The sequence below is a fragment of the Nerophis lumbriciformis genome, linkage group LG22, assembly GCF_033978685.3.
Source record: "Nerophis lumbriciformis linkage group LG22, RoL_Nlum_v2.1, whole genome shotgun sequence".
NCBI classification, from domain to species: Eukaryota; Metazoa; Chordata; class Actinopteri; order Syngnathiformes; family Syngnathidae; genus Nerophis; species Nerophis lumbriciformis.
Window position 1 is genome coordinate 37,670,585 of NC_084569.2, and position 22,753 is coordinate 37,693,337.

At 40.8% G+C, this 22,753-nt stretch overlaps 1 protein-coding gene across 2 annotated transcripts in view; it reads left to right on the plus strand.

The window, feature by feature from the left end:
- Window positions 1-22,753, plus strand: part of LOC133615315 (eukaryotic peptide chain release factor GTP-binding subunit ERF3A) — a 42,604-nt gene that overhangs the window by 8,694 nt on the left and 11,157 nt on the right. The window contains exons 3-11 of one of the 2 annotated variants that reach the window (XM_061973829.1): window positions 291-319; window positions 2,944-3,195; window positions 9,763-9,796; window positions 9,879-9,956; window positions 10,123-10,303; window positions 16,451-16,605; window positions 18,479-18,619; window positions 18,711-18,804; window positions 21,470-21,550. In XM_061973829.1, coding sequence (XP_061829813.1) covers window positions 291-319; window positions 2,944-3,195; window positions 9,763-9,796; window positions 9,879-9,956; window positions 10,123-10,303; window positions 16,451-16,605; window positions 18,479-18,619; window positions 18,711-18,804; window positions 21,470-21,550 — 1,045 coding nt within the window. Of the gene's footprint in view, window positions 1-215; window positions 320-2,943; window positions 3,196-9,762; window positions 9,797-9,878; window positions 9,957-10,122; window positions 10,304-16,450; window positions 16,606-18,478; window positions 18,620-18,710; window positions 18,805-21,469; window positions 21,551-22,753 lie in introns of those variants that run through there. The other variant, XM_061973828.1, reaches the window with a different exon arrangement.

A 22,753-nucleotide genomic window follows, 5' to 3' on the forward strand; every position in this document is an offset into this window, starting at 1 on the left:
GAGCAGTTCTCTGAGGTAGAGCATGGAGGCACTGGTGGGTTAGTAGGGAGACTTTGTATTCAATTCTGAGTGAAATGCGCTAATCACAGTTTAGCCGCCACATCTCAGTGTTATGGCGTCGTAAAGGAAAGCAAATTGCATAAACATATTTTATTTACTCCCCTATTTCATATTGACACTACTGACCCAAACTTTATTGAGGGGAAATTTGCATTTTATGTAGTATTGCTGAAGTTGAGACATAGCAATAATAATAAAGCATGTTGTTTTTCAGTTGCCGCTGAAAAAAGGACCAACATGGAGGTGGCGGAAAACACTGGTATGTACTGTCTGGCTTCAGTGTCTTAACCATGGTGTTTGGTTGTGTGTGTGTGCGTGTGTGTTTTGCAAACATTCGGGCAGCAACACCGACTGTCCTTGTGGTATTTACACTGGACTGGTGTAATAATAATGACCGCCAGATGTCAAGTTAATTTCAATAAGTCATAGAATTAGAGTTTTACAAGGATGCCTCCTCTCAATTTGACCTACTTTTTGTACAACTTGCTGTTATCTAACCAGAAGTTGAACTGCAAAACTCCAACAAGTGACTTTCTGTCACACTATCTCTGATCAAAGTTCAAATCAGACTTAGAGATTAATTAGATCAGACCCAACCAGGGTCCAGGTAAACTACGTGTTTATGCTCAACAAGCACTTTTTAACCACAAAACATACACAGACAATGTCTGCAACTTGTAGACGACAGGGCAGGTAGTCAGGAAACCTTTTGAAGGTGTTTTTAAAACCGCACACATTTGTGTGAGTTGGTCACATGCGCTAAGAAAATGGCAGCAGATAGAACACACTCTAATTAACTGTTGGGCTAAGCGACGTAGATAAAGCAGCTTATGATACATTTATGAATAAGATTAGATTTAGATTTATTGGTCCCCGTTGGGGAAATTCATTTTCACTGCCGTACATTTAAACAATAAACATCACACATCATGAACCAAAGTAACAAAAAGACATCATACATGACCAACACATTTACAGGCTTGTCAGACAGGTCGGCCGGGCCTGCTGTTAAGGGCGGCTATAGCCGCAGGGATAAGGCTTTTCCCGAGGCGGGCTCTCCGGAATTTGATAGTTCTGTACCTGCGTCCTGATGGTAGTGGGATGATGTATTGGTGTTGTGGGTGAGTCATATCTAAGGCTGTAGCTAACGATTATTTTTCTATCGATTAATCTATAGATTATTTTTTCGATTAATCGGTTAAACTATAGATTATTTTTTCGATTAATCTATAGATTTTTTTTTTTTTACCGATTATTTATTTAAAATGAAGATGAAAAAATAAATGTAGGCCAGTTTTTTCAAAAGGCATAGCTTTTATTTACAAAAAAAAAAAAGTATGGCCACTCAGTCAACATTGACAACAACATGACAAAATATTCTGTAACAATGTAAACATTTAAAACTTTTAACCTTTAACAAAATTAAAAGTACTTTATTTGCTTTTTAATGTGCAAATATAAAATAAACATATGGTGCAAATCTTAATATTCTGCAATAGTATAAGCATTTCAAAAGTAAAAGTATTGCTTATTTTGCTTTAAAATGTGCAAAAATAAAGATAAACATCCAATACAAAAAAGTGCGTATTTCCTTGAATTGGCATGCCTCGAATTACTGCCGGGTCAAACTCGTTTCGCAAAATAATTAGCGCATGCTTGGCCTTAACGCCGGATCAAACTCGTTTCGATAAATATTAATTTATTAGCGCATGTCTGGAATTTTCGCCGGGTCAAACTCGTTTCGCAAAATAATTAGCATATGTCTAGAACTTCCGCCGTGTCAAACTCGTCACGTCATAAGTGACACTTCACCTGTCATCATTTTCAAAATAGAGGAGGCTGATTTCAATCATTTGAAATCGCATAAAGGGAAGAAGATTAAGAGCTATTCAGTAGGATTTAAGGTCCAAGCTATTGAATATGCTAAAAAGAACAGTAAGCAGCTATGTTTTATTAATATACCGTAGCTGCGTGTGTCAAATATGAGTCATTAAATGACTCCCGCCTCCTGGTGGTAGAGGGCGCTAGTGATCCTTCTTGCGACTACTCGGCTGCAGAAGAAGACAACAAGCCACAAGAGTGAGCAGCGATCGTTTGCTTGCACTTTTAACATGGAGGATTACATATCTAAAATAAAACAGTTTTCTAAACTGGACTTTCAATCGAAGCAGGAGGTAATACTTAAAGGAATATCTCCATCGAGACTTTTAAAACTGAAGAAAGATAAGGAAGACTTCTATAAACAAGTTATCGATGCTTTTGATTAGAAGCAGCTGCGCATGGACTCATAAGTAAAGGTAAGACCATAATAACGTTTTCTTTTATTAAATGTGCTTTTCATGATGGTATCCTTACATCACTCAAATTTATAAGCGCAGGCCTAAATTTACCCCACGCCTTTTGGTAAGCGCAGGAGTGAGAAGAGGTTTTAAATTAATTAGCGCCCCGGCGGCTATTCAAGGAAATACGGTATGCGACGCGTCGACGCACAAAAACGGCGTCGACGTATTTACATAATCGTCGAGGCGTCGTTTCAGCCTTAGTCATATCCTGGATTATTAAATTAAAGTTAAAGTACCAATGATTGTCACACACACACTCGGTGTGGTGAAATTATTCTCTGCATTTGACCCATCACCCTTGATCACCCCCTGGGAGGTGAGGGGATTGAAGAATATATTAAAATGGCCTCATTAGGCATATATAGAGATATAGAATATAGTTCACTTTTAAGGTGAATATATTTTTAAATGTAGATATCAGCAAACATCTTTTTTTTTAAAAATTCTATATTGTGTATGTGGCTCTATTTAAATACATGCACGAGACTATTGTAAACTGTGTATTAAGTGATGAAACAGTCTCAAACATTTATCTTTGCAGCTCCGATGGAGAACGGCGACGCAGAAATGACCTCAGAGGAACCATGGGACCAGAAAGAAGCTGAACCTAACGAGGAAGAGCCAGGAGGTGGGTGCAGTGGCGACCACGGTCCAGAAGGGGTAACAGCAGCCGAAGAGTCGGGGTCAGAGATGATGGAGGAGGAGGAGGAAACGCCTTTTCCCAAGGGTCCACCTCCACAGCCAGACGCACCTAAGAAGGAGCACATCAATGTCGTGTTCATCGGGCATGTAGGTCAGTACACTTAAATACTGGATTGTTTTCAATTGTATGTCTGTATAACGGTGTCAATAAATGTTATAATACAATGGAGTGTTCCGTGCAGGAACCGTTATATATATATATATATATATATATATATATATATATATATATATTATACCAACTAGGGATGTTCCGATCCAGGTTTTTGCACTTCTGATCCGATACCGATATTGTTTTTGCATTTCCGATCCGATACCAATACTGGCCTATCCGAGCATGTATTAAAGTTTAAAGTAGTTTAGCCTACTTAGTTGTCAGAATCATGTTGAAAAGGGTTTTAGTACTCTTGACAACAACTAGCCAGCTGAATTAGGGGAGTTTGAATAATACACAATGGTTGGTAACAAGAAACTGACCTGTTTATTCAAGGATAAACACAAAATAGACAAAATTATACATGGCAAACAGAAATGGCATCATTGAACTAGGGCTGGGCGATAGGGCCTTTTTTTAATATTGCGATATTTTAAGGCCATATTGCGATACACAATATATATCTCGATATTTTGCCTTAGCCTTGAATGAACACTTGATGCATATAATCACAGCAGTATGATGATTCTATGTGTTTTGATTGATTGATTGAGACTTTTAGTAGTAGGTTGCACAGTGAAGTACATATTCCGTACAATTGACCACTAAATGGTAACACCCCAATAAGTTTTTCAACTTTAAATTGATTCATGATACAGATATATACTATCAGATATATACTATCATCATAATACAGTCATCACACAAGATCACATTGAATTATTTACATTATTTATAATCCAGGGTGTGGAGGGGGGCGCCGGATGTAAGTGTCAAAAAGACAGCCAAAAGAGTTTGATATGAGAATAAATCTAAAGTTAAAATATAGGGTAGAAATGCACCCATTTGCAGGAAATGTAGTCTTGATTTTCAAAATGTTCTTTCAAGGCTTGCATGTCTACATTAAAACATTCTTCTTCATACTGCATTAATATATGCTACTTTTAAACTTTCATGCAGAGAAGGAAATCACAACTAAAAAAATCACACATTTTTTCATACGGTGTTGATGTGGAAATTTTTGCCTCAGCATTTTGATGGTGTGGGCGTGTGGCCCCGAATGGAGATAAGCGTCTCGACAGACGTCACAATATTTGAACAATGATGACGAAAACTGTTTTCTCTGTCGTGTCCGTGTGTCGAAAATTGTTATGCGCTTATTTTTTTATTTGATTTTGTGCGTGGCATAGATTTGCTATGCGCAGAGGACGCTTAAACAGTGCGCAATTGCACAGGCGAGCACCTTAGAGGGAGCGTTGCTCGCACGGCTGCGCTAGCATCACAGCTAACGTTAGCCATGCTGCTACCTCTCTGCTCGGGGAGGACGTATACGTATGTGACGTATGACGTGACAGTATGTGACGTGTGTAAGAAGGTGCACTTGCTGTCTGTGAGAGGGAGACACAGAAAAGAGTGAGAAGAGCCTGTCGTGTAATCCCAGCAGCTAAAAGCAACTGCGTGAGAATTCACAGACCTGTGGATGTGTTGAAGGTGTGCTGGAAAATGCGGAACGGAAATTAGGGAGCAGCAGAAAAGTGGAATGTATTATTTAAATCGGTACGTTGGAAAACACAGACCGGAGTTTTTTTTTAAACTGGATCTGGATCGGCATTTTCCCATGCCTTGCCGATACGTAATTTTTGGCAAATATCGGCAGCCGATCTGATCCAAATATCGGATCGGCACATCCCTAATACCAACCCTTGTTGCTTCCCTACTGCATTAACTTTTAACAGACATTGTCGCCATGTTTGTTTGAGAAAATATGCTAACAGCTGATCACCGTGATTAGACTCAAATTATATGATCGTGATCATATAATCACTTAGCCCTAGGGTGAATAGTTGTCTGTATTGTATGTAGAGGTGTAACAGTACGTGTATTTGTATTGAGCCGTTTCGGTACGGGGGTTTTGTTTCGGTTCGGAGGTGTACCGAACGAGTTTCCACACGAACATATTAAGTAGCCGCCTCCGCTTCCTTCTGCCTCTGTCTTTGTCAGTCCTCTCCACAGCACCCAGCATTGTCCCACCCACACAACCATCTGATTGGTTACAAACAGAGCGGTAACAGCCAACCAGCAGTGCATATTCAGAGCGGTTACAGCCAATCAACAGTGCGTATTCAGAGCGCATGTAGTCAGTGCTTAGCGTTTAGCAGGTAAGCATCAGGCAGCGGACTCTCCCCAAATTATAATAAACACCTCCCAGTCCACTACTAGTAACATCACTATGAGCCCGTTGACCTTCTAGAAATATAAAAGGCAGTTCAGCTCGCTCGCAGTCCTGGCTTGAGGTGAAGGCTAATTCGCTTTTAGCGTAACGTTAGCTCATTTTGCAGTGCGTGTGTGTGTTACGGACAGCAAAGCCCTGTCTGTTATTTCACTTTACCTTTTTCTGTGTTGATTGAGCTGTGTTGAAGCAGCAAAAAAGGACATTATGTTAAATGAAGAGTTTCTGTCTCTGATAGTTGATATAATAATGTAACTGCATCATTGAGCCTACATGAACTCCATGGTGTTCAGGGAGGAATAGTCTCTCGTATTGCTATTGTACCATTTTTTCAGCTATAGTTACATTAATCATTAGAAATGCAGCAGCCTAGTTTTGAATGGCAGGGTCCCTGCTATCACATGTTGATAAAAATATACCGTATTTTCCGCACTATAAGGCGCACCGGATTATTAGCCGCACCTTCAATGAATTACATATTTCATAACTTTGTCCACCAATAAGCCGCCCCGGACTATAAGCCGCGCCTACGCTGCGCTAAAGTGAATGTCAAAAAAACAGTCAGATAGTTCAGTCAAACTTTAATAATATATTGAAAACCAGCGTTCTAACAACTCTGTCCCAAAATGTACAAATGTGCAATCACAAACATAGTAAAATTCAAAATGGTGTAGAGCAATAGCAACATAATGTTGCTCGAACGTTAATGTCACAACACACAAAATAAACATAGCGCTCACTTTCTGAAGTTATTCTTCATTCGTAAATCCTTCGAATTCTTCGTCTTCGGTGTCCGAATTGAAAAGTTGCGCAAGCGTGGGATCCAAAATGGCCGGCTCCGTCTCGTCGAAGTCATCGGAGTCAGTGTCGCTGTTGTTGTCCAGTAGTTCTGTGAATCCTGCCTTCCGGAAAGCTCGGACCACAGTTGTGACCGAAATATCTGCCCAGGCATTTACGATCCACTGGCAAATGTTGGCGTATGTCGTCCGGCGCTGTCTGCCCGTCTTAGTGAAGGTGTGTTCGCCTTCGGTCATCCATTGTTCCCACGCCGTTCGCAGTCGTGATTTGAATGCCCTGTTGACACCAATATCCAGCGGTTGGAATTCTTTGGTTAATCCACCCGGAATGACGGCGAGTGTTGTATTTGTGTGCTTCACTTGTTTTTTGACACCATCTGTGATGTGGGCGCGCATAGAGTCGTATATCAACATGGACGGAGCTGCGTGAAAAAAGCCACCCGGCCTCTTCGCGTAAACTTCCCTTAACCACTCGCTCATCTTTTCTTCATCCATCCATCCCTTCGAGTTAGCTTTTATGATGACGCCGGCTGGAAAGGTCTCTTTTGGCAAGGTCTTCCTTTTGAATATCACCATGGGAGGAAGTTTCTGGCCATTAGCATGGCAAGCTAGAACCACAGTGAAGGACGACTTCTCATTCCCTGTGGTGCGAATATTCACCGTACGTGCTCCCGTTGTATCAACAGTGCGGTTCACAGGAATATCAAAAGTCAGTGGAACCTCGTCCATGTTGATAATGTTCTCTGGCCGGATCTTTTTTTCCGCTATCTTGTTTTTACAATATGCACGGAAAGTAGCCAGCTTTTCTTTAAAGTCGTTAGGCAGTTGCTGTGAAATAGTGGTCCGTGTGCGGATGGAGAGATTGCGTCTTTTCATAAACCGGAAACACCAAGAAGCACCACCTTTAAAATCATCCAGGTGAAGTTCGCTTGCTAGCGTTGTTGCCTTCATTCGAATAGTGATGGTGCTGACACTTCTGCTTGCTGCTCTCTGCTCAACAACCCACTGTTCGAGTTCGTCCTCCAACTGTTGCCATCTTGCTTTGTTCCCTCGGAAACTCTGTTTTGTCTTCTTTACCTGGCGCAGGTCATCTTCTTGCTTCCTCCACCTACGCACCATTGATTCATTTATGTTATATTCTCTTGCTGCTGCTCTATTTCCGTGTTCTTCGGCATGACTTATTGCCTTAAGTTTAAATTCTGCGTTATAAGCGTGTCGCTTAGTAGGAGCCATTTTGTAGTCTGGTCTTTACAGATGTAAACACACAAAGGAAATAAACGAAATATCCGCGCGCTTCTTTTTCTTCCGGGGGCGGGCGGTAGCGCTTCCTGTTCTATGGGGGCGGGTGCTTACCTTGGCGGTTGCTTGCGTAGAAGAAGAAGCGCTTCCTGTTCTACCGGGAAAAAAGATGGCGGCTGTTTACCGAAGTTGCGAGATCGAAACTTTATGAAAATGAATCGTAATAAAGCGCACCGGGTTATAAGGCGCACTGTTAGCTTTTGAGAAAATTTGTGGTTTTTAGGTGCGCCTTATAGTGCGGAAAATACGGTAACATTTACATAACACCTACTCAGTGGCCTAGTGGTTAGAGTGTCCGCCCTGAGATCGGTAGGTTGTGAGTTCAAATCCCGGCCGAGTCATACCAGACTACCGTATTTTCCGCACTATTAGCCGCACCTAAAAACCACAAATTTACTCAAAAGCTGACAGTGTGGCTTATAACCCGGTGCGCTTTATATATGGATTAATATTAAGATTCATTTTCATAAAGTTTAGGTCTCGCAACTACGGTAAACAGCCGCCATCTTTTTTCCCCGTAGAAGAGGAAGCGCTTCTTCTTCTACGCAAGCAACCGCCAAGGTAAGCACCCGCCCCCATAGAAGAGGAAGCGCTTCTTCTTCTACTGTAAGCAACCACCCGCCCCCGTAGAAGAAGAAGAAGCGCGCGGATATTACGTTTCATTTCCTTTGTGTGTTTACATCTGTAAAGACCACAAAATGGCTCCTACTAAGCGACAGGTTTCCGGTTCATGAAAAGACGCAATCTCTCCATCCGCACACGGACTACTATTTCACAGCAACTGCCTAAAGACTTTCAAGAAAAGCTGGCTACTTTCCGTGCATATTGTAAAAACAAGATAGCTGAAAAAAAGATCCGGCCAGAGAACATTATCAACATGGACGAGGTTCCACTGACTTTTGATATTCCTGTGAACCGCACTGTGGATACAACGGGAGCACGTACGGTGAATATTCGCACCACAGGGAATGAGAAGTCGTCCTTCACTGTGGTTCTAGCTTGCCATGCTAATGGCCAGAAACTTCCACCCATGGTGATATTCAAAAGGAAGACCTTGCCAAAAGAGACCTTTCCAGCCGGCGTCATCATAAAAGCTAACTCGAAGGGATGGATGGATGAAGAAAAGATGAGCGAGTGGTTAAGGGAAGTTTACGCGAAGAGGCCGGGTGGCTTTTTTCACGCAGCTCCGTCCATGTTGATATACGACTCCATGCGCGCCCACATCACGCTGGTTTTTAATATATTATTAAAGTTTGACTGACCTATCTGACTGTTTTTTTGACATTCCCTTTAGCGCAGTTAGATGCGGCTTATAACACGGGGCGGCTTATAGGTGGACAAAGTTTTGAAATATGCCGTTCATTGAAGGCGCGGCTTATAACCCAGGGCGGCTTATGGTGCGGAAAATACGGTATACAAATGGGAGCCATTACCTCCCTGCTTGGCACTCAGCATCAAGGGTTGGAATTGGGGGTTAAATCACCAAAAATGATTCCCGGGCGCGTCCACCGCTGCTGCCCACTGCTCTCCTCACCTCCCAGGGGGTGAACAAGGGGATGGGTCAAATGCAGAGGACACATTTCACCACACCTAGTGTGTGTGACAATCATTGGTACTTTAACTTTAACTTAAAAATCAACTACAGAAATGCTGTAATAAATTAAGCATGATGAGTTGACTTGAAACTGTTTAATGTTGCACTTTTTATATGTAGAAGAAAAGTTTTGTCATTTTATTTAATCTGAGCAACAACTTGAGGCAGTTTAATGTTGATTAAGTGGGCAGAATTATTATAGTGTTCCCAATGTTAAAAGGATAAAGCCATTGTTTACAAATTTGGTAAATAACCCAAAAATGTATATTTTGTTCGAAAATGAACCAAACGGTGACCTCTAAACCGAGGTACGTACCGAACCGACATTTTTGTGTACCGTTACACCCCTAATTGTATGTCCTGTGATTGACTGGTGGCCGTGTCTGGGTGTCCCTTGCCTGCTTCCCAAAGTCAGCTGGGATAGGCTCCAGGTCACCCGTGGCCCAAATAAAGTTAAGCGATACAGAAAATGTGTGAATGGATTAAGACAAAAGTAATGAAGATGTTTTCTGCATTGCTGGCTGCTCATTAACATTAGAAATGTACGCATGTGTCTAAATGTATGCCATTGTCCCTCCTCTTAGATGCTGGAAAGTCTACCATTGGTGGACAAATCATGTAAGTACCAAGGTGCTTTTTCTGCTTGACTGTATTATAGTGAAAAAAAATACATCACGCTATCTATATTGTTTCCTTTTAGGTATCTTACGGGCATGGTGGATAAGAGAACCTTAGAGAAGTATGAGCGAGAAGCAAAGGAGAAGAATAGAGAAACCTGGTAAGTGCATATGTTTGATTTCAAAGTACAACATGGAATGATGCTTGACAGACCAACTTGAATTTCTTTAATGTATTGGGCGGAATGTCTGGTAATATTATTAGTATTTTTTATTATAATTGAACAAATAGGAGGGATCATAACATGCTGCTCACCTGCTCTTCAGGTACCTGTCTTGGGCCTTGGACACCAATCAAGAGGAGAGGGACAAAGGCAAGACGGTGGAAGTGGGCCGAGCATACTTTGAAACAGACAAAAAGCACTTTACCATCTTAGACGCACCCGGCCACAAGAGTTTTGTGCCCAACATGATCGGAGGTGCATCACAAGCTGACCTGGCTGTGCTGGTGAGTTTCTAACTTTCTCCAACAAATGCCCTTTCAGCGCATTTCCAAGTGCAAAGTTCTCAAACTCTTAAACCGACATTTAAATTTGTGGCCAATGAGTTTTGTTTAAAAAGCAGCTAGTAATTTCTTATTGATATGAGTAACACAATGCTGTGTTATGCACGATCATCTTCTTTTGAAGACTAGCTACAATATATACCACAACTCACTAGGGCGGGAGTCGGCAACCCACGGCTCTATCTTTAGCGCCGCCCTAGTGGCTCTCTGGAGCTTTTTCAAAAATGTATGAAAAATAGAAAAAGATGAGGGGAAAAAAATATTTTTTGTTTTAGTATGTTTTCTGTAGGAGGACAAACATGACACAAACCTCCCTAATTGTTATAAATCACACTGTTTATACTAAACATGCTTCACTGATTCGAGTATTTGGCGAGCGCCGTTTTGTCCTACTAATTTTGGCGGTCCTTGAACTCACCTTAGTTTGTTTACATATATAACTTTCTCCGACTTCCTAGGACGTGTTTTATCCTTTTTCTGTCTCATTTTGTCCACCAAACTTTTAACTTTGTGCATGAATGCACAAAGGTGAGTTTTGTCGATGTTATTGACATGTGTAGAGTGCTAATCAGACATATTTGGTCACTGCATGACTGCAAGCTAATCGATGCTAACATGCTATTTAGGCTAGCGATATGTACATATTGCATCATTATGCCTCATTTGTAGCTGCATTTGAGGTCATTTAGTTTCCTTTAAGTCCTCTTAATTCAATTTATATCTCATGACACGTACACTATCTGTATGTAATATGGCTTTTAATTTTTTGCGGCTCCAGACAAATGTGTTTTTGTATTTTTGGTCCAATATGGCTCTTTCAACATTTTGGGTTGCCGACCCCTGCACTAGGGTGTACAGGCATGTGAAATGTCTGCGAAAAGGCAGAGATCTGTGCTTTTAAACATTAATTTCCTTGTCAAAATATCAGATCTGTGTTTTTTTTAATGTCATATAACAAAACCATGATCCAAACATGGTCTACGTTTACACTGCAGGCCAAAGTGGGCCAAATCGGATTTTTTTTCCAGCTGACTGTTTAACACTGAAAGTAAAATGTGATTTTTTTTTATCAGACTGTAGTGTAAACGCGCATGTGGCCTCGGCAACACTTGCAGGCGCAGTGCAATAAAGTGATAACAAAGGAAGTTGAACAAGAGGAAGTTGCTACTACTATAAAATAAAATCCGCCACACTTTAAAAGTTTTTTTTTTACGTTAAAATAAATTAAAGTAATTTAATGTATGAATGGATGTAGATAGTGTATTATATTTGGGAGGGTTGTATTTAGAGATGTCCGATAATGGCTTTTTTGCTGATATTCCGATATTGTACAATTCTTGATTACCGATTCCGATATCAACCGATACTAATATATACAGTCGTGGAATTAACACATTATTATGCCTAATTTTGTTGTGATGCCCCCGCTGGATGCATTAAACAATGTAACAAGGTTTTCCAAAATAAATCAACTCAAGTTATGGGAAAAAAATGCCAACATGGCACTGCCATATTTATTATTGAAGTCACTAAGTGCATTATTTTTTTTAACATGCCTCAAAACAGCAGCTTGGAATTTGGGACATGCATGAGGAGGTGGTGGTGGTGGTGGGGGGTGTAGAGCAGTGGTTCTCAACATTTTTTCAGTGATGTACCCCCTGTGAACATTTTTTTAATTCAAGTACCCCCTAATCAGAGCAAAGCATTTTTGGTTGAAAAAAAGAGATAAAGAAGTAAAATGCAGCACTATGTCATCAGTTTCTGATTTATTAAATTGTATAACAGTGCAAAATATTGCTCATTTGTAGTGGTCTTTCTTGAACTATTTGGAAAAAAAGATATAAAAATAACTAAAAACTTGTTGAAAAATAAACAAGTGATTTAATTACAAATAAAGATTTCTACACATAGAAGTAATGTACTCAGTGGCCTAGTGGTTAGAGTGTCCGCCCTGAGATCGGTAGGTTGTGAGTTCAAATCCCGGCCGAGTCATACCAAAGACTATAAAAATGGGACCCATTACCTCCCTGCTTGGCACTCAGCATCAAGGGTTGGAATTGGGGGTTAAATCACCAAAATGATTCCCGGGCGCGGCCACCGCTGCTGCCCACTGCTCCCCTCACCTCCCAGGGGGTGATCAAGGGTGATGGGTCAAATGCAGAGAATAATCTCGCCACACCTAGTGTGTGTGTGTGACAATCATTGGTACTTTAACTTTAACTTTAACTTTAATCATCAACTTAAAGTGCCCTCTTTGGGGATTGTAATAGAGATCCATCTGGATTCATGAACTTAATTCTCAACATTTCTTCACAAAAAAAGAAATCTTTGACATCAATATTTATGGAACATGTCCACAAAAAATCTAGCTGTCAACACTGAATATTGCATTGTTGCATTTCTTTTCACACTTCTTTTTGACAGACATTTGAGAAACCTGAGCTTGTGCTTCACTGAGTTTATGAACTTATATTCATATTTTGTTGAAGTATTATTCAATAAATATATTTATAAAGGATTTTTGAAATGTTGCTATTTTTAGAATATTTAAAAAAAATCTCACGTACCCCTTGGCATACCTTCAAGTACCCCCAGGGGTACGTGTACCCCCATTTGAGAACCACTGGTGTAGAAAGTAGCGGGGGGTGTACAGGTAAAAGCCAGTAAATTAGAATATTTTGAAAAACTTGATTTATTTCAGTAATTGCATTCAAAAGGTGTAACTTGTACATTATATTTATTCATTGCACACAGACTGATGCATTCAAATGTTTATTTCATTTAATTTTGATGATTTGAAGTGGCAACAAATGAAAATCCAAAATTCCGTGTGTCACAAAATTAGAATATTACTTAAGGCTAATACAAAAAAGGGATTTTTAGAAATGTTGGCCAACTGAAAAGTATGAAAATGAAGGAAACAGAGTGGACCGACACCAGCAGATGACATGGCACCCCAAACCATCACTGATGGTGGAAACTTTACACTAGACTTCAGGCAACGTGGATCCTGTGCCTTTCCGGTCTTCCTCCAGACTCTGGGACCTCGATTTCCAAAGGAAATGCAAAATTTGCATGGTTGGGTGATGGTTTGGGGTGCCATGTCATCTGCTGGTGTCGGTCCACTCTGTTTCCTGAGATCCAGGGTCAACGCAGCCGTCTACCAGCAAGTTTTAGAGCACTTCATGCTTCCTGCTGCTGACCTGCTCTATGGAGATGGAGATTTCAAGTTCCAACAGGACTTGGCGCCTGCACACAGCGCAAAATCTACCCGTGCCTGGTTTACGGACCATGGTATTTCTGTTCTAAATTGGCCCGCCAACTCCCCTGACCTTAGCCCCATAGAAAATCTGTGGGGTATTGTGAAAAGGAAGATGCAGAATGCCAGACCCAAAAACGCCGAAGAGTTGAAGGCCACTATCAGAGCAACCTGGGCTCTCATAACACCTGAGCAGTGCCAGAAACTCATCGACTCCATGCCACGCCGCATTAACGCAGTAATTGAGGCAAAAGGAGCTCCAACCAAGTATTGAGTATTGTACATGCTCATATTTTTCATTTTCATACTTTTCAGTTGGCCAACATTTCTAAAAATCCCTTTTTTGTATTAGCCTTAAGTAATATTCTAATTTTGTGACACACGGAATTTTGGATTTTCATTTGTTGCCACTTCAAATCATCAAAATTAAATGAAATAAACATTTGAATGCATCAGTCTGTGTGCAATGAATAAATATAATGTACAAGTTACACCTTTTGAATGCAATTACTGAAATAAATCAAGTTTTTCAAAATATTCTAATTTACTGGCTTTTACCTGTATATTGTAGCGTCCCGGAAGAGTTAGTGCTGCAAGGGGTTATGGGTATTTGTTCTGTGTTGTTTGTTGTGTTACGGTGCGGATGTTCTCCCGAAATGTGTTTGTCATTCTTGTTTGGTGTGGGTTCACAGAGTGGCGCATATTTGTAACAGTGTTAAAGTTGTTTATACGGCCACCCTCAGTGTGACCTGTATTGCTGTTGACCAAGTATGCTTGGCATTCACTTGTGTGTGTGTGAAAAGCCGTAGATATTATGCATACCTGCCAACTACTCCGGTTTTCCCGTAATTCGTACGGTTTTCATCAACCTATTCCGGGTTACGGTTGCAGTGATAAAAAATACGTTTTTTCATTAATTAAAAAAAAAAAGGGTGAAAACTACGCGAATTGCACCTTGTGCAGACAAGATTTTTCGATCGGACACGGAGGAATTAGCGATGTAAAAGACCACGTTGGGACAAAAAAACACAAGTCTAATGCCGTTGCTAGCGATACAAGTGGAAAACTTTCAACGTTTTTCGTCGCCCAAACAGATTCTTTGGATGTGATAAATGCCGAAGTTTTATTTACGGAGGCAATAATTGAGCATGGACTTCCAATCGCACTGGCTGATCACATGGGACAGTTAAATGTTTGTAATGCAACCTTTAAAAATCATTACGCGGTGATCGCGGTCCCAAAAATAAACTTTTCTTGCATGATAATGTCCAGAAAAACTCGCTTTATATTACTATAGAGTCCTTTTAACGAATGAGTTTGATGGTTTATCACAAACCTTAAATGAAAGAAGTCCTTTGTTCTCCTGCACCATGCGCTTTGGCCTTGCTTCGTGTTTGGTGCGCAATCTTGTCGGCTGTATTTCACAGCACGTCTTTGACAACTTGAAGTGGCATAAAACATTTAAAACAAGTCCAAGTTGAAGAAATCTTGTTAAATGTTGACAGCATAACTACCAAAATACAGAAGTATGTCCTTAATATTTTTGCAGTGCTATTTCTGTTGAAAACTTAAAATGATTACATTAGAGATGTGATGTGCCACTTTTCAAGTGTCTGATGGCTTAAATTAATTTTCATTAATTTTTCATATTTTGAATTCTTTTGAAAGGCTTACAAAAAAACTACATTTGAATTGTAATTCCATGCTATTGACAGGACTATTAATTTTAATGAAGTTAGCTTACCATGTTTACAGTATGATAATTGTGATAGAAATGTGAATTTTAGGCACAGAATATTTTTTACAATTGAACAAGGCAGTAGATTATACAAGCTTGGACAGAAAGTTAATAATGACACCAATTTTTTTTTTAATGGAATTTTTTAGTACTGTTTTACCATTTGTTTACTGTAAAAAGTGTTTATACTTTCAATTAACAAATTGAAGTCTTGTGAAAGGTTGACAGGATAACTGGCATTAACTGTCAAAATAATTTCAAACTATTGAAGTTAGCTTACAGAATAAACATGTCAATCAACCCATATGATTTTTACTGTAATATTTTTGTTTTGAAAAGTCACTGTGACTGATAGAAAAGTGATGGTTTTAGCAACATTTTAACCTGTCTGAATGCTAATAATCATTTTGCGTCGGGGGGCGAAGCCCTGAACCCTCCACCAGGACTTTGTCCTGGACCTACCGGGGCCTGCGGCCCTTGGACCCTGGCTACTAGGTTTTTCTGATTTCAAAAGTTGGCAGGTATGTATTATGTGATTGGTGGTGATGGGTCAAATGCAGAGAATAATTTCCTAGTGCTAGGTGAGTGTCTTCCGCTTTTAAGACCAAACGTTTTGGAGCAGATTTTGTGGGGTTCATTCTGGCATTTGGATTGCCAGCCATTGTTTTTTTTCTTCTTACTCATGGTGGGGGCAAAAACCAGTCTCATAACTCAAATTTTGCTGATAACTTAGAACAAAAAGCCTAAAGACGCCTCGTATCTCAAATTGCTGGTAAGTTTGAGGTACCACTCACTGTACTTCAAAATACCCCAGGTCTTATCTTCCCTCTTTCGCAACATACAGTTAGACCAAAAGTTATGCAACCCTCACTGTAAATAGTTTTTATTTACCACGTTTATAATAAATCAAAAAATTATTCAGATTGCACAATACTTCTAATTACAAATGGCCAATATTTATGTATAATCATTCGCTGCTTGAACGTTTGTTCATATTAAACATAAATGTATCCTACATTGAGGATTGAATACATTTTGAGTGGAATTATACATCATTTAGTTTTGTCACTCAAAAAAATACCACATTCTCTAGGTGATCTCTGCCAGGAAAGGAGAGTTTGAAACCGGCTTTGAAAAGGGTGGACAGACGCGGGAGCATGCTATGTTGGCCAAAACAGCGGGAGTCAAACATCTGATTGTTCTGGTGAATAAAATGGATGACCCTACTGTCAACTGGAGCCTGGAGAGGTAGGTGGAAGGATCAATCAATTACAGCACTAATATTTTGTGTTTCTCTTGCATTGAAGCAGTTTATATTGGGTGTTTTATTGTAATATTTATTGAGGTTGTATTTTATTGTCTAAAAAATGTAACCGTGAGCAAGTTGCAAACATCCCCTTTAACAGTAATACCTTAGGAATATGTTGACTATTTTTAGGCCTGTCATATTAAAACATTAATGCAAATTCATTCATTATTATTAATCCATCCATTTTCTACCGCTTGTCCCTTTTGGGGTCGCGGGGGCTGCTAGAGCCTATCTCAGCTGCATTCGGGCGGAAGGCGGTAGAGATGCGCGGTTTGCAGACACAACCGCGGAGTCCGCGGATTATCCGCGGGTCGGGCGGTTGAAATAAAAAAAAATTAGATTTTATCCGCGGGTCGGGCGGTTGAAATAAAAAAAAATTTGATTTTAAATAGATTCAGGCGGGTGGCAGTTAAACCAATTCGGAAATATATATACATAGCTAAATGTTGTTACCCACATACGAAAAACGAGCAGGCACCTGCAGCACGCCACAACAGAAGAAGAAAAAAAAAAAAAGATGGCAACGCCGGCAGCAAACGTGGTACGCGACAAACTAAAAAAGGGAATACTAAAGACCAGGGAATAAAAAGGCCAGAAAAGTTCTGCGTGGACTCGTTTTTATGAGGTTGTAAATCAGGATGATAGTAATGCTGGCTACGTGATTTGCAAGAGCTGCGACGCTGTTTATGTCTACGACAGTCACAAAACCGGGACATCTAACAGGGTGCATCACATTTGTGCAAAACCCCGAAACTCCACAAACACCATGAGCATGAGCAGTTTCGTCCGCCGTGATCCCAGAAGAGTGCCACAGGATGTTAAAACAAGATAGAACGCAGCTGCCTGCAGCAGTTTGAGTGACGCGAGCGCGCTTGGAGGTGCGCTCAGCGCGGCTCCCAGATGATTGCGCACTGGTGTGCGTCTGGGCCGTGACAGCGTGGCACGCATTGAATGTCTCTGCTACATTGGATCAGTCTCCTTTCTTTAACAGGCAAAAGCTTTATAACCTCACTAATGCCTTGCATCGTCTATATTAGATATATAACAACGGGTGGGTGCGGGCGGGTGCAGTTTTGATAAAATGTTAGTTCGGGTGGATGGCGGATGGGCGACGACTTTTGTGATGCGGTTGCGGATGAAATAATTGCCTATCCGCGCATCTCTAGAAGGCGGAGTACACCCTGGACAAGTCGCCACCTCATAGCCGGGCCAACGCAGATAGACAGACAACATTCACACTCACATTCACACACTAGGGGCCAATTTAGTGTTGCTAATCAACCTATCCCCAGGTGCATGTCTTTGGAGGTGGGAGGGGCCTATCCACAGGTACATGTCTTTGGAGGTGGGAGGGGCCTATCCCCAGGTGCATGTCTTTGGAGGTGGGAGGAAGCCGGAGTACCCAGAGGGAACCCACGCAGTCACGGGGAGAACATGCAAACTCCACACAGAAAGATCCCGAGCCCGGGATTGAACTCAGGACTAATCCAATTAAAAATATCAATACAATTGACAGCACCGAATCACTCAGTCCCTACCATCTGTTATGTATACTCTGCAGAAGGGACATTACCAAAACTGTCCACATGAGAATGTGTTTGGAATTGGATCATCCCATCCATCTATTTTCAACTGCTTGTCCCTAACTATTATTAATTAAAAAAATTATAAAATCTTATATTACACTCAAACTATTAATCGACACAACAAAATAAAAGTCAAAGGCTTTCTTTTTAACTCAATAAAATATCAATATGTGGTTTTTAGTAGTTTTGAATTTCAATTGAATTACTTTTTCACCTTAATGTTTAGGTACGAAGAGTGTAAGGAGAAATTGGTGCCATTTTTGAAGAAGGTGGGCTTCAACCCAAAGAAAGACATTCATTTCATGCCATGTTCCGGGTTGACGGGGGCCAACCTGAAGGAACCCACTAACATGTGCTCCTGGTACACGTAAGTTCTTTAGTATGTGGAAAATAAACAGGCAACAGTTTATACTAACTTTAACACTTCTTTTTTTTTTACTCAATACTTTTTTTTACAGAGGTCTTCCATTCATTCCACACTTGGACAGTTTGCCAGGTTTTAACAGATCGAGCGATGGCCCTATCAGATTGCCAATTGTCGACAAATACAAGGTAAGATTCATTTAAGTTACACCTACAGTGGGGCAAAAAAGTATTTAGTCAGCCACCAATTGTGCAAGTTCTCCCACTTAAAATGATGACAGAGGTCTGTAATTTTCATCATAGGTACACTTCAACTGTAAGAGACAGAATGTGAAAAAAAATCCAGGAATTCACATTTTAGGATTTTTAAAGAATTTATTTGTAAATTATGGTGGAAAATAAGTATTTGGTCAATAACAAAAATTCAACTCAATACTTTGTAATATAACCTTTGTTGGCAATAACAGAGGTCAAACGATTACTAGAGGTCTTTACCAGGCTTGCACACACAGTAGCTGGTATTTTGGCCCATTCCTCCATGCAGATCTTCTCGAGAGCAGTGATGTTTTGGGGCTGTCGCCGAGCAACACGGACTTTCAACTCCCTCCACAGATTTTCTATGGGGTTGAGGTCTGGAGACTGGCTAGGCCACTCCAGGACTTTCAAATGCTTCTTACGGAGCCAGTCCTTCGTTGCCCGGGCGGTGTTTGGGATCATTGTCATGCAGGAAGACCCAGCCACGTTTCATCTTCAAAGCTCTCACTGATGGAAGGAGGTTTTGGCTCAAAATCTCACGATACATGGCCCCATTCATTCTTTCCTTAACACGGATCAGTCGGCCTGTCCCCTTAGCAGAAAAACAGCCCCAAAGCATGATGTTTCCACCCCCATGCTTCACAGTAGGTATGGTGTTCTTGGGATGCAACTCAGTATTCTTCTTCCTCCAAACACGACGAGTTGAGTTTATACCAAAAAGTTCTATTTTGGTTTCATCTGACCACATGACATTCTCCCAATCCTCTGCTGTATCATCCATGTGCTCTCTGGCAAACTTCAGACGGGCCTGGACATGCACTGGCTTAAGCAGGGGGACACGTCTGGCACTGCAGGATTTGATTCCCTGTCGGCGTAGTGTGTTACTGATGGTAACCTTTGTTACTTTGGTCCCAGCTCTCTGCAGGTCATTCACCAGGTCCCCCCATGTGTTTTGGGGATTTTTGCTCACCGTTCTCATGATCATTTTGACCCCACGGGATGAGATCTTGCGTGGAGCCCCAGATCGAGGGAGATTATCAGTGGTCTTGTATGTCTTCCATTTTCTGACAATTGCTCCCACAGCTGATTTTTTCACACCAAGCTGCTTGCCTATTGTAGATTCACTCTTCACAGTTTGGTGCAGGTCTACAATTCTTTTCCTGGTGTTCTTCGACAGCTCTTTGGTCTTGGCCATAGTGGAGTTTGGAGTCTGACTGTTTGAGGCTGTGGACAGGTGTCTTTTATACAGATAACCAGTTCAAACAGGTGCCATTAATACAGGTAACGAGTGGAGGACAGAAGAGCTTCTTAAAGAAGAAGTTACAGGTCTGTGAGAGCCAGAGATCTTCCTTGTTTGAAGTGACCAAATACTTGTTTTCCACCATAATTTACAAATAAATTATTTAAAATTCCTACAATGTGAATTCCTGAATTTTTTTTCACATTCTGTCTCTCACAGTTGAAGTGTACCTATGATGAAAATTACAGACCTCTGTCATCATTTTAAGTGGGAGAACTTGCACAATCTTTGCCCCACTGTATATTAAATACCTACATGTGCCAAAGCACGCCTCAAAGGAAGATCACACATCAAACCTTCAGATGTTGACTTTTTACACACTGAGTGCATGCAGGACTGTTTACTGTAAATGGCTGGTTGAATACATGTTGCTCTAAGCATTATTGTTCAAATGTGTTATGGTATACTGGAGAGTATGCCGATGAAGTTTTATTAGATATGAATAGCATTTAAAATCCTGAAAGCATGTATTTCTTGGATACGAAAGGGGGCTGCCAAATGAAAAGTTTGCTTTTATTAACACCATGAACATATTAATATACCCAAGGAAGGTAATCTGCGCCCTATGGTCCGAATAATACGGTAAGTAAAAACTAAAATGCTCCCACAAAAAGTAATGAATGACAAACAGGACAACCTGATAACTTTTCCCCTGTACTTTTTTAAAGTGTGTTCTTTTAGTATATAGTGCATACTTGCCAGCCTTTCCGATTTTTCCGGGAGACTCCCGAATTTCAGTGCCCTTCCCGAAAATCTCCCGATTTTCACCCGGACAACAATAATAAGGGCATGCCGTGATGGCACTGCCTTTAGCTTCCTCTACAACCTGTCGTCGCGTCCGCTTTTTCACCACACAAACAGCGTGCCAGCCCAGTCTCATGTTGTATGCGGTTTCTGCAGACACACGTAAGGTCACACTGAGGGTGGCCGTATAAATAACTTTAATACTGTTACAAATATTCACCACACTGTGAACGCACACCAAACAAGAATGACAAACACATTTCGGGAGAACATCCGCACCGTAACACAACATAAACACAACAGAACAAATACCCATAATCCCTTGCAGCCCTATCGCTACAATATACGCCCCCCCCCTCCCCCAATCTCCCGAATTCGGAGGTCTCAAGGTTGGCAAGTATGATATAGTGTGATGTATTTACTCAAATCCGTACGTAACATGGATAGACTGTCGTATTTTTCGGACTATAGGGCGCACTTAAAATCCTTGCATTTTCTCAAAAATTGTATGTTTTTTACAGAATGTGACATTACTCACAAAGTTGTCTCTTACAGGACATGGGCACTGTGATTCTAGGCAAACTTGAGTCAGGCTCCATCAGTAAAGCACAGCAGCTGATTATGATGCCAAACAGGGTAAGTTTAAGTTGTTTTACCCAACACTACCAATAACCGTTTGCATGTCATGAGTGCTGTTTTTTTTATTTAGTAGAAAAAGTCTGTCACAACTTTGGGAAAACGGTAGTAGTTCCTGTAGATGTTTTTTATGTTTACTTAATTCGGACAGCCAAAACAAAAAGTAACTTTAGCATAGGTGGTAACTGTCCCTCTCGCAGATGATATGTTGTTGTGGTCACATGAAAACACTTGATATAAAGCACCTTCTACGATACATCTTTTTTAGAACATTGGACATTAAGGCATTAATTAGAATTCAATAGTAAATCAGAAAAAATGGCCGTTTTGATGTTTGCCAATATTTTTTTGCCAAACAAATATTTGCTGGGGCGGCATAGCTCGATTGGTAGAGTGGGCGTGCCAGCAACTTGAGGGTTCCAGGTTCGATTCCTGCTTTCGCCATCCTAGTCACTGCCGTTGTGTCCTTGGGCAAGACACTTTACCCACCTGCTCCCAGTGCCACCCACACTGGTTTAAAATGTAACTTAGATATTGGGTTTCACTATGTAAAGCGCTTTGAGACACTAGAGCAGTGGTTCTTAACCTGGGTTTGATTGAACCCTAGGGGTTCAGTGAGTCGGCCTCAGGGGTTCGGCAGAGCCTCCGCCGCGGAGGTCAAGACACCCGACTCATCATGTAAACAAAAACTTCTCCCTGTCGGCGTATTATAGATACCCCCAATGTTCCCTCTGATTTTCCATATGTGTGAGCAACCGCAAAAACTCCTTGAGCATTCATGTGGAGCACATGTGAGCGACGTCAGACGTACACATGCACTGTGGTCACACCTGTCCCAAACCTGACTAAATAACAAGTTCAATGTTTTATTATTATAATCCAATGACAGCAGTCATTTCCATGAGATTATTTTCTAATATAAGTGTTTAGGCCCACTTACAATGACTATAACATATTGTTTTTCATGAGCTGTGTACTAGTATTATATGTCTGGGTGGGGGATCCTACTTTGGAAATAATGTGTACCCCTTGCAGATATCTCATTTAGTTCCCACTAAAAACATTCACATGTTGCACAATGAGATGTAAACATGGGGTCATGTGTACATTCCTGTAACTTTCTGTTTGTAAAATATACCTTTATTAGTATCTCTTAATATAATAACATAATTTTATGATTACGGTTCGGGTTCGGTGAATGCG